The 17,128-nt window shown below is 36.4% G+C and overlaps 1 protein-coding gene across 5 annotated transcripts in view; it reads left to right on the top strand.

The window, feature by feature from the left end:
• The window catches only part of KIAA0319 (KIAA0319 ortholog), a 122,195-nt gene that overhangs the window by 70,334 nt on the left and 34,733 nt on the right, over window positions 1-17,128 (top strand). For all 5 annotated transcript variants that reach the window (XM_074272771.1, XM_074272780.1, XM_074272753.1 and 2 more), the window contains 4 exons: window positions 4,230-4,458; window positions 9,000-9,123; window positions 12,190-12,322; window positions 15,525-15,673. In XM_074272771.1, the coding sequence (XP_074128872.1) occupies window positions 4,230-4,458; window positions 9,000-9,123; window positions 12,190-12,322; window positions 15,525-15,673 (635 nt within the window). The remainder of the gene's footprint in view (window positions 1-4,229; window positions 4,459-8,999; window positions 9,124-12,189; window positions 12,323-15,524; window positions 15,674-17,128) is intronic.

Below are 17,128 nucleotides of genomic sequence, written 5' to 3'. Positions count from 1 at the left end.
AGATTATCTTCCATTTGTATTATATGACTGCCCCTTCTCAGTCTTAATCTCAGTTCTTCATCCATTTGTCACCTTATAATTATGGGTTTTTTCCTAGGACTTTTTCCTAGATCCTCTTCTCTCTCTGCTGTTTCACTTAGTCTCAGTGGCTCCTATGGGTTCAATTATCATCTCTATGCAGATGATTTTCAGATCTATCCCTACTTTTTCCTGGTATCCATTTCTATATTATTACCTATCTGTTAGACATCTTGTATTAGCTATCCTATAAACACCACAAATGTCAAATCAAAGTTATTGCTATTTTTTGGTTAGTCATATCTCACTCTTTGTGACTCCATTCGTTTTTTTGTTTTGTTTTGGTTTTTTTGTTTGTTTGTTTGTTTGTTTGTTTGTTTTTTGTAAAGATACTGGAGTAGTTTTCTTCCATTTTCTTCTCCAGCTCATTTTACAGATGAGGAATCTAAGTCAAGAAAGGGTGGCCTCGCTACTTTGTGTCGGAGGCTAGATCTGAACTCAGGAAAATAAATCTGGCCTCCAGACCCAGCACTCTATCCATTGCACCACTCCTCTGTCCCCCAAAACACTCTGCTCTTCTGGACTTTTCTATTACTTTTTAGATCAGGGCTTCTAAAACTTTTTCCTCTTGCAAACCCTTTTCGCCTGAGAAATTTTTATGAGATCCTGGGCATAGAGGTATATAAAACAGGTATACAAATCAAATGTTTGCTAATAATAAATCTGGGCCAGTCATTTTATCTGATTTGCTTCTGTTTCCTTACCTGTAGATTGAAGAAGAAATTGGAGGGAAAAAAATGGCAAAATATCCTTGTCACACAATGTTGCTATTACTGTGTACAATGTTCTCTTGGTTCTGTTCACTTCACTCTGTCAGTTCATTTAAGTCTTTTCAAGCTTCTGAAATGTCTGCTCCTCATTTCTTATAGAAAAATAATGTTCCATACTACATTCATATACCATAATTTATTCATCCTCTTGCTTCATTTTTATCTCAGTGGAATAGAGATCACTGTTTTTCTGTGCAGTGTTCTCTGGAGATAAACGAATAAATCTTTGTAAATTTTTGTCCCTCTAATTCTATTTGCTCCTCTTTCACTCAGGAAGTGGTAGTAATAGTTGTGAGCATGACAGGAAATTTTTGACTAAATGCTGCTGTTGTAGGAGCCTCAGCCTTAGGTTCAAGATTAGGTGTGGCAGCTGTGGCTTTTAACCTGGCAGTGGGACTTGTGACTGTAGGGGTCTTTGGCCTGGAATGTAACAACCACAAGATAGGAGTTGCATGCTGTGGACTCAGAGTCTGTTTGAGGACAAAATTTAAAAACCTAGGAGTGGTTGGGCTGGTGGCCACTGGCCTTTTCACCTGTTTTGTTGTTGTCTACTTGCTTTTTTTCTTTCTCATTTTTTTCCCTTGTGCAGCATGATAAATGTGGAAATATATTTAGAAGAATTGCACTATATTGGATTACTTGCTGTCTAAGGGAGGGAGTTGAGGGAAGGGAGAGACAAAACTTGGAATACAAATTAGGCAAAGTGAATGTTGAAAATTATCTTTGAAAATAAAAAGCTATTTTTAAAAAATTCTAAAAATAAAGAATGAAGGGACATCAACAATAACAGGAAATGGTGTGGAAAATGTCCTTTTAGCTTTTCTAATCTGTAGTCTTCTGATCCCTTCCTTCTGCTGGTCTGTGAGCTCATTCTCTCATCCTCTGCTAGGATCTACCCTCCTGACATGGCCTGGGTTGACAGAGAACTTACAGGTGTAGAAATGGTGTATAGTTGTTTAAAAGGGTACTGTCCCCACCAGCCTCACCCTGTTTTAGTGCACGGGGTTCAACTTTGGCTATGTCTGGCTATGCTTTTTCTCTAGGAAATCTCTGTTCTTTTACTGTTTACATTACAATAGAAGAATTTCTCAAAAAGCAAAGATGGGTTTTCCTTGCCATACCTGAAGGCTCTAGTTGGTTTCATGTAATACAAGTTCCTAGCAATCTATACTATAAAAGAGTCTTTTAAAAAAAGCTCCAAAAGAGTAAACAGAGCTTCTATAGCTAAAAATGAAAAATTAATTAGTAGAGTCAAGATGTTTATTTTTCTTTTAAAGCAAAGTGGGAGAAAAACAATTTCAATCAATAGTTGAAATATATGAATTAAAAAAAAAACCCAACAAACTTTTGAAATGTTAGCAGTTTTTTAATGGTAAATGCCAAGGTTTTAAGGAAGCCATGGTAGATTTTGTTGTTGTATTTCCCAGATACAGAATGAATTGATTTGAAGTTCTTTTTACATGCTAAAGTCAAATTTGTGAACTAATTGCTCTTTCACTGTATTTGGAATCAGAAGACCAAGCTCAGATTCTAACTCTGCCACATGTTGCCTGTGTCACTTAACCTTGTCAAGCTTCAATTTTCTCATCTCTAAAAATGAGACAGTTGAAATAGATGGCGTCTTAGGGTCTTTCCAAGCTCTAACTAAGTATATGCTACTATGGTAGAGTACTGGTTTCACCAAGGTAAGTTACATGAGCAAGGAAGGACAGATCTTTGACTCTCAGTCGCTCCTCTCCAAAGGAAAATTTGATTCCTTCCAAGAGAGGAACAGGAGATTAGAGCCAAGACTACCTTCTCATCACAGAGGAGATACTAATATAAAATATATATACACATACAATGTGTGTATATATACATATACAAGGGTGTATATACACATACACACAATCTATAAATACCTACACATACACACACACATACACACACACACATATATATATATATATATATATATATATATATATATATATATATATATAATTTTTAGTTTCAAGTTGCTTTTGGTTTTTATCCCTTAATCAGGAAAAAGTGCCCAAGTAATATCCAAAGACTTGATTCTACCAAATTCTAATTACATAAAATGCTGTGTGTGTATAATGTGTATAGTATGTATATATATATATACATATACATACATACATACATATATGACATGCACATATACACACATGTGTATTTCTTGAATAGCAGATAAACCCATTTAATCAAGCTAATCACAAATAGAAATTAGAGAGATGAGAATAACAAACAATAAACCAAGTGAATGAGCTTTCCTCCTGGGAGTGAGATATCTTAGCTCAAAGAGAGAATATTCAGTATCACCCAAGGGGAAATTCTTTAAAGTCATTAGTGTAGCAAGCTGGAAATTAGGTCATGCTCAAGGCATTAGCTCCTTTACATGGTGGCTGGACCACCAAAAACCTCTCCCTGAAGAGAACCTGAAACAGCACTACTCTAAGACCTTTTGATCTAATAAATTCTGAAATAATTTACTCCATTCTCAGCTTAGTTTATTGTTTTCATTCTGTTGTCAAGATGTCCTTTGATACTATTTTCCTTTAACAGTGTTGTAATAGAAGGTAAATTATTGATAAAGCAGAAGCTTTGTCTAGATGACATGATATAGTGGAAGGAGCATAAGGTTTGGAGGATTTGGCTTTGAGTTCTAGCCCCGATATTTTCTACCTGAGTGACTTAGAGCAGTTACTTGATATATCTAAAGTTTACTTCTTCACTGGATTCAAAAGAGAAGTTTGTAATAGATAACTTCTAAGTTCCCTTCAAGCTCTAACTATGATGTTAAATTTTCTTTGCACAGGACAGCATGTGAAATGAGATGCTATCTTACTTTGTAGCAATCAATTGTCAAGCAAAGATCTACTGAGTACCTAATATTGTTTTGGATGCAAATATTTATTTCTTACTCTGCTGGAATCTAGAACACCAGTCCTAGAATTATTATTATTTAAATAAAGGACTATCTTTCACAAATACCTTTTCCATTTTTATGATTAATCACCTTTTCCTCAACCCTATGAAAAGTACTTCTTTAAGTTCAAAATATCTTCAGGCTTTTCCCCCCGCTTTAGTTCCATTTTCTAATTCTTTGTTTCTTTTACCTCAATATATTCCTAACAGAATTACTTATTGTATATCTAACTCTGAAAGCTATAAACTATAAGTAGAACAGGCATCTAAGTTTAAAATTTGAGAAGTAGGGAAGTTCTCCCAATACCAACATAATGGATTTTCTCTTTCTCCTTCCTCCCATCTCACTCCCCTCCCTCTCTTTCTTCCCTCCTCCTCCTTCTTTCCTCCTTGCCTCCTTTCTTCTTTTCTTCCTCTCCCTTTTTCTTCCTCTCATTCTCTTTTCCATAGGTTAACAGTAATAGATTCAGATGGAGCCACAAATTCTACTACTGCATTACTAATAGTCAACAAGCCTGTGGACTATCCACCTCTTGCTAATGCTGGACCAAACCAGGTGATAACTTTACCACAGAATTTCATCACCCTCAATGGAAACCAGAGCAGCGATGACCACCAGATTGTTAGCTACGAATGGTCTCTGAGCCAACATAGTAAGAGTAAAGTAGTAGCCATGCAGGTGAGTTCTTATTTATGTGTGTCAGAAGAATTTGCCTCTATTTTTCATCAATTGAATCTAGATTTTGTTTTGGGGCCTATGAAAATGAGTTCAGAAATGTCTTTACTCTTTTGCATTAGGAATGTTGAAAGAGGAAGGCAGCACTCCTAGAATTATGAAAGTATGGGACTGCAAAAGTTCTACATATAAAAAATTAGCAGTTTTAGTAGCTCAGTCCCTCCTGCCTCCTCAATGAGCGAATGGATGAAAAAGCATTTATTAGGCACTTTCTAAAGTGATAAGCATTGGGATTATAAATTATAAAGCAGATACTCCTTGCCCTCAAAAAGTTTATATTCTAATAGGGGAATACAGTATACATTGGGGAAGAAAGTAAGAGATAGGCTAGATCCAAGAGAATGGAGTTCAGCATTGGTTAACAGTTTAATATTTCAACCAAGAAAGTTATTGTGTTCTTGGACTATATTAAGATAAGCAAAGTGTCAAACTGTATTTGAATTATTGTACTCAATTTTGGACTTGGTACTTGATTGCTACTCTTTATTCTTGAAGAGAACCTAAATGACATTAATATATTGGGGTCAAAGTAGCCATGTGGCTGATCAGACCAATGCAAGCTCAAGAGGCTCACCACAGATTGGGTACAAATAGTTTATATGAACATTTGGAATAGAGATGTCTATAAATTTGCCCATTTCACTTTTTTTTGAGTTATTGCAAATCTGTTTTGCTCATAGAGCATAGTACTTTCTTTGATAAAGGCACACTATTCTGAACAGTCTTGTGCCAGTGTCTTCCATGTCTCACAATTGTTTCTAGAGTTCTTAAGAGAAATCTTGAGAGTAGACAATTTTGGACATCACACTTGAGGAAGTTTATTGGTAAACTAGAGACTGTTCAAAGAAGGATTAGTAGGATGGTGAAGGAGAATGAGTTCATGTCATATAGTAATTAGTTGGAATTAGGGAGAAGAAAAAAACTTCTAATAGCTGCCTTCAAATATTTGAAGGGTTGGAAGACTTTGAACTGCTTGGCAGAATAAATAGAAGCAATAGATATAAGTTGTTTAAAAAAAAAAAGCTTGATGTAAGGAAAAACTTCTTATTAATTAGAGTTTACCAAAGTAGAATAGTTTGCCTTGATAGGTAATGGTTTGTTTTCTCCTTGAGCAAAAGCTGAATGACCTCTTATCAAACATATTGCAAATGGGATTCTTATTCAAGCACAGGTTAGAATAGATGGCCTCTGAAATTCCTTTCAGTTCTGAGATTCTGTGATTCTGCCATTGGGACCCTCACATAGAGATTCCAACCTCACGATCCCCAAGTGCTCTATGAAGAAGTAGGAATAGCACTTGGGTGCATGGGATTTAGAACTCTAAGAGACCTTAAAAGTTATCTATTCTAACACTTTGTTCTTATAGATGAGGAAACTGAATCTGAGACAATAAAATGATTTGCCCAGGATTACAATGAGAACAGCATAATCAGGATTCAAATCCACATCCTCTCTCTGACTTGAAATCAAGTCCAATTTCCCCTGTAACTTGTCATTTCAGTGTTATGAATTTGTGATATGGTATAACACTCTCACTCTTTTTAAATCTTAAGGAAGAATTTGAAACACTTTTAGGTCTTCCCTTGGTCGTATACAGGGATAGAATTACAACCTATAGCCTCCTTCATTTTGAAATTACATTGTGAAGTGAGCTTTCTTAAACTGCATGCTGTTTTAAGATCTGAACCTTATAGGAAAGCAAGAATGGAGGGAGGGAGCAGAGGAAAAGAAAGGAAGAGAAAGCAAAGTACTTAGTCTATTAGTGACTGTCTCAAATCCATTCTTTAGGCCCTAGTAGATCTACCTCTTTTACCCTTTGAGAGAGCTGTTGCTCTTCTGTCTTATATTTTTCATCTTACTCAGTTTTACTTGAGTCTTCTTGAATACTGAAGAATGTTTAAATAAGGAATTGTACCTGGATCTCAGTTGTTGTTCATCCTTCATTCTTGAAGAAGAGCAATGATATCACAATGCTAATGTCTTGACTCACATGGGCAAAGATGGGAAGAGCAGTTGAACTAGGCTGTTCTCAGTTTACACAGAGAGGGACAAAGCTGGAGTAGCACAACCTTGAGAGTATTGAGGGATCAAATTGAAGCTTTTTGAAAGAAGGGAAGATATCAAAAGCTCAGAAAAAATCATGGATGTTATTACTATTGAAAAGGTCTCTGAGAGAATATCAGTAATTATTCATTTGCCAATTCTCTCCACAACCTTCTTAGAATATTTTAACATGTTGAGAACATTCTTGATAAAGGAATGCAAAGGAAGAAGGTATTATTGTGAAAACTATATTCTCTCCTTGCATAGTAGAATGAGAACTGCATTTGAAAGCAAAACAACTTGACTTCAAATCTCACTTATTATCTCTATATCTTAGTTTGAGCCTCAGTTTCCTCATTTGTAAAATGAAGGCTTTAGACTAACTGACAGCTAAAGCCTATTTTAACTCTAAGTTTCTTCCCCTGATCCAGCATCCATGAAGAAACTTAATTGTAGAGAATATAACATTGCACTGTGTATTGATTTTTTTTGCTATTAAAAAAAAACATTTTATTTTATAGAATAAAATGTCATTCCAACAAGATGCTGAATGTTAAAATCAAATGCATCAAATATAACTTTGTTCATTAACTCTTGACTATTAACCTCAAGTGAAGCTTAAAACAGGGAGTATAGTATGTCTGCCTAAATTGTTTGCCATTAATACAGAGTCTAAATGGAAGAGGGATTCCTTAGAGATAGAGAGGTTCATCTTAGTGGATGGTATTGTGCTGATTATATCAAGCAGAGCTTCCTAAATGAGATTAATAATTACTTAAAATATTTAGGCTTAATTTTCAAAACAGAAAGAAAAAACAAGGTAAAAATAACTTTTGATCAGATTATGATATGCAATTCGATAGACAACTCATACAGCTGGTCTGTCAATGCAGTTATCTTGAACAGACATTAGAAATAGACAATGAATTGGACCTGCTAAATTGGGTAATGCAGCAATCTCATCTATTAAATGATTAACCATCTAAATGGCAGTGGTGATCTGCAAGATAGGGTTGAAGAAGTTGCACAATGCATTACCAGTGAGAAATCTTTAGGGGTAGCTAAAAAAATCATCCAAAGGGATGCATGATTAGGAAAGGGGGACTGATCACATGTCAACACTGAGGGATGGACAGTTCATGTACGTACATTCATAATAGTAGCATCTATAAATAAGAATCCAGCACATTTGATGGACACTCTCTGGAATATTCACAGAAAGATATGGACAAGAAGTGTACAGGAAGAAAAGGTATGGATGGGTAGTGATCTGTACTATTGGAGAGATCATGGATCTACTCAAGCATTAAAGTCAGAGTTAAGGAAGAAATTTTTGAGTCATAAAATGTTCTAGATCATCTAGCCATCTAATATTACAGAGGAGGAAACTGAGATTCCCAAAGGTTATGCAGATTCAGAGACAGAAAGCTAGAATCAAGATCAAATACAATCAGATTGAGATACAGAGATACATATAAACAGAAACAAGGAAACAGAATGACAGAGAAACAGATGGAGAAATATAGACACTCAAGGAATAAAACATAAATATAGAGAAAGATGTAAGTATATACATGGCTAAAGAATTAACCAAGAAATTAAGAGAAATATAAAGCTTTGTGGTGGAAAGAGTGCTAGACTTGAAAATCTGTGTTTTAATTTCAGCTGCCAGAATTACCACTAACTAGCCATGTGACTCTGGGCAAGGTAGTACACCTTTTTTGACCATAGTTTGCTGGTCTATAAAGTAAGGGGATTGGGCTTATTAGCTCCAAAAGTCTAAAATCTGTAAACATCTTGTTATTGTTTTCAAGGAAGAAATATTTGCAGGGGAAACAAGGCAGCTGGTTGGTATAGTGGATAGTTAGGATGACCTGAGTTCAAATCCTGCTTCAGATACTTACTAGATGTGTGACTCGTCAAGTGATTTAACTTCTCTCAGCCTCAGTTTCTTCCTTTGTGAAATGGCAGCAATAATAGCACCTACCTCATATTGCTTTGAGAATTAAAAGAAGTAATATGTGAAAAGCATTCTTCAATGCTTAAAACTTTATATAATTGTTCTTTTATTAAGGACAATAAAGAAATTGTAATGGGAGTTGAACAGTCAGACAATGTAAACATTTAATAATCACCTGACATTTAAATGGGAGAAGTAATTGGTATTATTACTAACAGAAAAGATAACAATCTATTAGAACTGAAAGTGGTCATTTTAATTATTTTCTCCAAATGAAAAAAATGCTGCCTCTGAAAATATCTGCTGCTTTGGATTTTCAGCCCCAATTCCCAAAAGACATACAAGCATCCTTTGCTTTAGCAAAATATCTTTATTAAATCTGTCAATTTTGTATAATGTATTTTTTATTAGATTCCTTATGTATATTGTCTATAATTATACATTTGTCTTTTATTTCTTTTTTTAATTGTCAAATGCCCAGGGAGTGGGGACACCATATCTTCATTTGTCTGCAATGCAGGAAGGAGATTATACATTTCAGCTGAAGATCACAGATTCATCAAGACAGCAATCCACTGCTGAGGTCACTGTAATTGTCCAGCCTGGTACGTGAGAATGGAAATATCTTGGATTTGATTCTGAACAGAGAGGAATTCACCCTAAACCCCTGAGTTGGGCAGTCAATTGAGGCAGTAGACATTGGGTCCTAAATTAAAAGCAATTTTTGCTTTTAGAGGAAGAATACCATTATAATTTTAATTTCCAAATCTTGGGATGAAATATCACTGTATAACCATCTTCAAGGTCATTCCAATCTCAGATTTCACATATAAAATGAGATGATTAGATCATATGTCCTCTAAAATCTCTTCTAGCTCAAAATCTAGAATCCTCTCATGTGGATATAAATATTTTACTCTTCTGACTCAGTGATACAGGCATTTTTCAGAAGGGTCTCTTTAAGTCACTATGACCAGACATCAAGATGTTCTGTGGCCAGATAGAAGTAGATTGACTCCATAGTTTAGCTTCTGTTTGTAAGTAGGTTTCTGAGGATTATCATTCTACTGATATCTAGAATTGTACTTCCTTTTCCATCCTGGACCTCCAGGGTCAGCTGAGCCCTTGTCCAATATTCTGTAGTATAATTTTACCTTCAGTACTTATAAATAAATGGTCTGATGCTAGAAAAACTGTGCCTTTTCTTCTGATGTCCTAAAAAGATAGCGAACCTACATCTAATTAATATACCTATGAAAATAAAACTCACTTTTTCTTGCCCTTGCAACTTTTTGGAAAGAAGCCAAATATGAGTACTGTAATAACAACAGCCACCATTTACTTGTATTTTAAATACTTTATAACTGTTATCTCAATCTTCCATCTGTCTATATATTTATATATATATCAGTGTTACACACACACACAGACACATCCACAGTGTTTTAACCCTTGAGTGTCTATGTTTCTGTTTGTTTTTCTATTTGTCATTTGTCTTAGTTTCTTCATTTCTGATGTATTGCCATTAGGCAATCACAATTTCATGAAATTTATGCATGTGAAACCTAAAGAGTTCACAATCCATACAAAAATTTGCAAATTTATGACAGTAAACTAACAAAGGGATGAGTAAACACAAATCTCCACTTAAAGGAGCATGGCAAAGGAAAGGTGCAGTAAAGGTGGTAAAAGGACAAAACCCTTTCCAAAGGGGAAGGGTAAAGTGGGGGAAGGGTAAAGTGATGGTCAAAATCTCATTCTTTTGTCTTGGGAGCTGCTAGACCATAATGATAGTATGTTCTGTTTATCTACAAAGGTTCCAGTTGCACAAGTCAAGCAGAATGTCTGGCACCTGTCTTGACAACTAGGAACACACAGGGAGTTCAACTTGGAGTGCAAACAACACATTATATCAGCTGGAGAGGGGTGGTTAGGGACTTTATCCTTGATACATTCAGGGCCTCCTGTATACTCTAGGTCCAGTATTTATGGAAAATATGGCACCTCAAAAAGACAAGTTCAGGGTACCCCTTCATAGTACATATCTCTGTGTTCTCAGGCTGTGATTGTATCTGACTTTAATGCTAGATTTTTGTCTCTCTGAATCTAAGTACAAATATTATTATCTTACTTTATCTGTTATACAAGGGAGGAAACTGAGGCAGACAGAAGTTAAGTGGCTTTCTCTGTCGCATGTCTGTTAAGTGGTTGAAGCTGGATTTGAATGCAGGTCTGTCTCATCCTAAATCCAGCACTTCAGCCCTGAACCACTTGGCCACTCTGAGTTATTCCATTTCTTAAATGCTTTACTTTTTAATGCCTCAAGTGCTCTGCTGCCTTAAATGGTATATGGAGCTTTTTCTTTTGGGGAGGGAATCTACTTCTATTCCTGTTTTCTTGGTGAATCCAAAGGAAAGGAGAATTCTCATTTTATAAACAAACCAAGATACAGAACAGTTAAAATCTGTTGACCTGTCCTAAACAGAAATGAACAAAATCCTACTGGAGCCCATCACTGGCTAGTTCATCCAACGATCAGTGTGAACTCTAGTATTTCCATATTTTGTATGACATGTCTGGTTGCTACTGTGGGCCATTTCAAAGTACTTACTCTCTGCCCTTGTCGGGAAGAAGCCCAAATGGCTATTAGATGTAACAAATTCCCAGATTATCTTGAAGCTAGAGTCTATTGTTATTTTATCCATCTCATCTCCAATCTAGTTAAAGGCAGTCACTACAATCTTTGAGATAACCTTGATGGAAATTTAGTTTTCCCAAACTGTCTTATTACCATAAGTTAATTCAGTCATAATGTAAATTCCATTAACCATGATTGCATACAAAAAGGAAGTTAGCTTTCTCAGACTATTTTGATTGGCATATGTTTAGACTGGTTGGGGACCTGGTTTGCCAGGTGCATTCCATCTACCTCTGATATATTCCCTATATCTAGAATTATCTCCCTCTTTGACTCTGCCTACTGACCTCCCTTCCTTTAATTTCCAGTTAAAATACCATTTTTTACTTGAAGCCTTCTCTGGATAGAATGGATCTGGAATCAGAAAGACTCACCTTCCTGAGTTCAAATCTGGCCTCAGGCACTTACTAGCTATATGATCTTGGGTGAATCACCCAACCTGGTTTGTCTCTTCATCTTTAAAATGAGTTAAAGAAAGAAATAGCACTTCAATCCAGGATCTTTGCCAAGAAAACCCAAATGGGGTCATGAAGAGTTGGACATGACTGAAATAACTGAACAACAACAAAATTCCCCAACTCTTAATTCTCATATCTTTCTTCTGTTAATTGTTCCCAATCTACTCTGAATATAACTTGCTTTGAATATGTTTGTATATTGTGTCCCCCATTAGATTATAAGCCCCTTAAGGACATAAACTTTTGTTTGTTTATTTTTATGTTTTCAGCATTTAATATAGTGTCCGACACATTGGGCAGATACTTAATAAATGTTGATTGGTGTTTTAAAAATCTATTTTACAGGACTTTTATTATTTTTTTCACATGAAACTGTATGCTGGTGGTTCTGAGGGTTCAATTACTATGTGAATTGATGTAAATTAATTCAGAACCAACATTTTAAAAAGAATCTGAGCATTGCTAATATAGTTTTAAAAGTACTCATTTTCACATTCTGGTTTTATTTATTGTAGAAAACAACAGTCCCCCTGTAGCTGTGGCTGGTCCAGACAAAGAGCTGATATTCCCTGTGAAAAGCATGGTCCTTGATGGAAGCAGAAGCACTGATGACCAAGGCATCATTTTCTATCACTGGGAAAATATCAGGTAACATGTTTTAAATGCTCCAAAGAGCCCCAGGGCCATAAACAAGAGAATTTATGTCTGAGGCAAAAAGGGAAAGGAAAAGAAAGAAGGGGGAGGCAGGTCACCTGGGATATAACCACCTGGAGAGAGGAAGCACATCCTGGGAAATTTCTACCCTGGGCAGAGCGTTGATTTTCTTTAAAGTTCATTTCTCCATGCAAAGCCCTGGCTGCTTCCTGGTTTCACTGAGCAACAACATATTTCATTTCTTAATTCAGTCTGAGTTGAAGAATTAAACAGAGGGGTAAATGCTGGTGGGAAATTCACAGGGAATGTGGATGAAAATTAGAGGGAAAAGGGGCAACTAGGTGGTGCAGTGGATAGAGCATTGGGCCTGAATTCAGGAGGATCTGAGGTCAGTGACTCTGGACAAGTCACTCAACCCTGATTACCTCCCATAAAAATAAAAAGAAAAAAGATTAGAGTTAGGAATAAGTGAGACTGAAACCTTGTCAAGGCTGTTCAGAATAAAGAGAGAAGGAAAAAAGCCATCATCTTTATAAGTTAAGTAGCAGTGGAGGCCCTGAATATATTGGGCAAAATGAAATACACTGTGTGCCTCATTGTAGCAAAGTAACTGGGGCCTATGTAATTCATTTATAGTTCCAAGCACAAGGAGCAGCAGGTGTGGTGACTACTGAGCTAGTTTCAGATCCAGGAAAACCTGGATCAAAGTCCCACCTCTGACCCATACTAGCTGTATAACTAGACCTTTAAAGGCTATGTGCAATTCTGTCTATCTATAACTTTCAGAGAAGTGTGCTAACTTGCATTTCCTTCCCTGGAAAATCCCTCTGCTGATAAAACCATGGGATCCAGTTCTTACCCCTTCATTATAGCAACAATGCATCTTTATATAAGAATAAAAATTTCACAATGTGATTCTTTGTTCAGACCTAGAAAAGACAAAATATGTTATCCCTACTATACAGTAGTAAGATTTGGTAACTTTCTCAGTTACCCTACTGATGGGAAGTCAAGCCAGCTTGCTGTCTCCCTAAGATCAAAATTTCTCAATTCATTCTAAGGGTATTTCTCCAAATCTCCTCATTGTTTCCCCAGATCTCCCCTGACTTTGTTTCTCCAAATCTCCCCTGATTTTATCCTTCAACCTTTCTCCTTCACTCCTTCCTGATCTTATCTTACCTCCCCATTTGTCCTAATAATCAAAACATCCCCTATCTCCCCATCTCTCCTTGCTTCTCCCTCTTCTTTCTGTCTGTAAAAATCGTCCCTTCCCAAACAAAGACACAAAATTATACTTGGACTTTACTCAAGACCTTTACCTTAATAAAGGTAGCTTTTGGCAGGGAGAATGCCTTATTATGATTCTTTATAGTCTTTATGCCTCATCTTTGCTCTCCCCAAACAAAGCTCATCACATGACTACATCAGAATTAGTAAATAATTTTCAGAGCCAGGATTTGAACCCCTATCTCTTGGTTCTAAGAGAACATTAAACTCTAGCTTTTATCTTATATAGGATTTTTTCCAACCATTCTGTAGGTGAATTTTGAGTCATAAGTTTATTGGGCTAAAGGTCACTTGCAGTTGCTGGTTGTTGTTTAGTCATCTGACTTTGTGACCCCATGGACCATAATGTTGAGGTGGGAAAGGGACCCCAAAGGTTGGAGGTCACAGATTGGGGTCATAGATCAGTGTTGAGAAGTGTCTCAAAAGAATTTGCAGGCTTGAATCCATATCTTTGTCAGGGGGCAAAATTTATTGTTATTGTAACATCAATTGAAGCAGGCAAAATTCCAATGAATTTTAGCAAGGTACCTGGAGCAAGGAGACAAATTTATCCTGTTCATTTAGTTGATATGCTAATTTTATGGCCTAGAGATAGAGCTAAGGAGTGTTCTCAGAAATTTGGTTATCACTAACCAGCAGACCAGGGACTACCCTGAAGCCAGAAGACATTAGAATCATGGATAGACAAGAGTGTTAGAACTATAGTGTCCTAAGGTTTGAGAGTCTGGGGATCACTAATATATCTTCCCTAAAAGTTTAAGGGAAGAAATATTATTATATTCCTAGGCCAGAAGAGTTTTACAATCATTGACAGAACAATAGCATTCTTAGATCTGAGGGCCTCAGGATCACAGATTCCAAAGCCAGAAGATTTAGAATCACTGACAGATCGTTAGAACAGAAGCTCCCTAAGGTCAAGGGACCTTAAAATTATTGCTGTCTTCCCTACATGCTATATAATATATTACTGGAGAAGAAAATGGCAAATCACTTCCGTATCTTTGCCAAGAAAACACCATGAAAATTCAGACATGATTGGATAATTGTTTCCCCAAATCTAGTTTCCCTTTTATATTTCTCTCTTCTTTCCTGCACATGTGCCTACTGAGTTTAATGTATTTTTAGATCAAATTGCAGGTGTGTGTCTGTGTATTGTGTTCAACTCTCTAGATAAAAGCAAAGATACTGGAGTGGTTTGTCATTTTCTTCTCCAGTGGATTAATTAAGCAGAAGACAAGTGGCTTGTCCAGGATCATATAACTAGGGAGTGTCTAAGGCTGGATTTAAACTCAGATGTTCCTAACTCCAGGCACAGTGCTCTGTCCATTGGACCAGCTAGCTTCCTCTAGGAGCTTCTAGTTGAGAAGGTAAACTTATTTTCATCTTGACCTTTGGTACAAGAAATTTTTTACTGACTGATTGGATAACTGAGAATGTGGGAGATGATAGTATGTACCATTATAACCTCAACCTGAAAAGAGAGAATTGTAGAACTTGAGAGTAGAAAGGGGGACTTTGAGATCATTTAATCCAATGTCCTCATATGCCCAAGGTCACAGAACTAGTGAGTGGCCAAGCCAGGATTAATATTAGGTTGTAGGACTCCACTTCTGACATTATTCTCATTAATTTTCTTGTTTTTATTTAAATGAGAAGTGTCATTATCCAAAGGACAGATTATTTTTACTAACAGACCATTAGGTACCTTATTTCTAGGAATCCAAGAAAGGTTTTAATAGCTGATGAAATTTGCAACATACAATTCAAGCCACCAAATTCTTTCAGTCGAAGCCCGTTATGAATTTTCTAACTAATTCATATTCCCACTGAAAAGTAAGATAGTTTAAAAGGATAATAATACCTGGCACAGTCAAAGCCCCAAGTGGTTATTTCCATCATTTTCTTCCAGTGGCCCAAGTGCTGTAGAGATGGAAAACATTGACAAAGCTGTAGCCACAGTCACCGGACTTCAGGTTGGCACTTACCACTTCCGACTGACAGTGAAGGACCGCCAGGGCTTGAGCAGCATGGCTACTCTCTCCGTGGCTGTCAGGGAAGGTAAGCCGAGATGCTTCTTAAACTTTGTTCCTAAACATTGTATTGATGTGTTTTGATCATTAAGGTATGGGAGATGGGAGAGGTAGAATGAAACTCCATCTGCTCTTACTCATCTTACTCTTTTTTTTTTTTTTTTTTTTTTAATTTTTTTTATTTTATATATATATATATTTTATAATATTATCCCTTGTATTCATTTTTCCAAATTACCCCCCCTCCCTTATTCCCTCCCCCCGACGACAGGCAATACCATACATTTTACATGTGTTACAATATAGTCTAAGTACAATACATGTGTGTGAATATCATTTTCTTGTTGCACAATAAACATTAGAATCCAAAGGTACATGCAACCTGGGCAGACAGATATTAGTGCTAACAATTTACATTCCCCTCCCAGTGTTTCTTCTCTGGGTGTATCTACCTCTGTCCATCATTGATCAACTGGAAGTGAGTTGGATCTTCTTTATGTTGAAGATTTCCACTTCCATCAGAATACATCCTCATACAGTATTGTTGTTGAAGTGTACAGTGATCTTCTGGTTCTGCTCATTTCACTCAGCATCAGTTGATTTAAGTCTCTCCAACCCTCTCTGTATTCCTCCTGCTGGTCATTTCTTACTGAGCAATAATATTCCATAACCTTCATATACCACAATTTACCCAACCATTCTCCAACTGATGGACATCCATTCATCTTCCAGTTTCTAGCTACAACAAAAAGAGCTGCCACAAACATTTTGGCACATATAGGTCTCTTTCCGCTCTTTAGTATTTCTTTGGGCTATAATCCCAGTAGTAGCGCTGCTGGGTCAAAGGGTATGCACAGTTTGATAACTTTTTGGGCATAATTCCAGATTGCTCTCCAGAATGGCTGGATTCTTTCACAACTCCACCAGCAATGTATTAGTGTCCCAATTTCCCCACATCCCCTCCAACATTTGTCATTATTTGTTCCTGTCATCTTAGCCAATCTGACAGGTGTGTAGTGGTATCTCAGAGTGGTCTTAATTTGCATTTCTCTGATCAGTAGTGATTTGGAACACTCTTTCATATGAGTGGATATAGTTTCAATTTCTTCCTCTGAGAATTGTCTGTTCATATCCTTTGACCATTTATCAATTGGAGAATGGTTTGGTTTCTTATAAATTATGGTCAGTTCTCTATATATTTTGGAAATGAGACCTTTGTCAGAACCTTTGTCATCTTACTCTTTTAAGGGAATTAAAAAAAAAAAATTAACTAAGTTCCAGGCCTCAAATTCATAGGGAATTTGGTATTAACTTGCTTGTTTCAGAAAGATATTGGTGGAATAACTAGGCATAGGATTGCTAATCTAGAACTGAAGGCATCTCAGAAATTATTTTATCTGACTCAATTTACAGATGAGAGAACTGAGGTCAGGGAAGCTGAGTGCTTTGCCCAGATTCACACAGATATATGATTTTGTAAAAC

The sequence above is a fragment of the Sminthopsis crassicaudata genome, chromosome 1, assembly GCF_048593235.1.
Source record: "Sminthopsis crassicaudata isolate SCR6 chromosome 1, ASM4859323v1, whole genome shotgun sequence".
NCBI lineage: Eukaryota > Metazoa > Chordata > Mammalia > Dasyuromorphia > Dasyuridae > Sminthopsis > Sminthopsis crassicaudata.
This window is presented reverse-complemented; position numbering and strand designations above follow the sequence as displayed.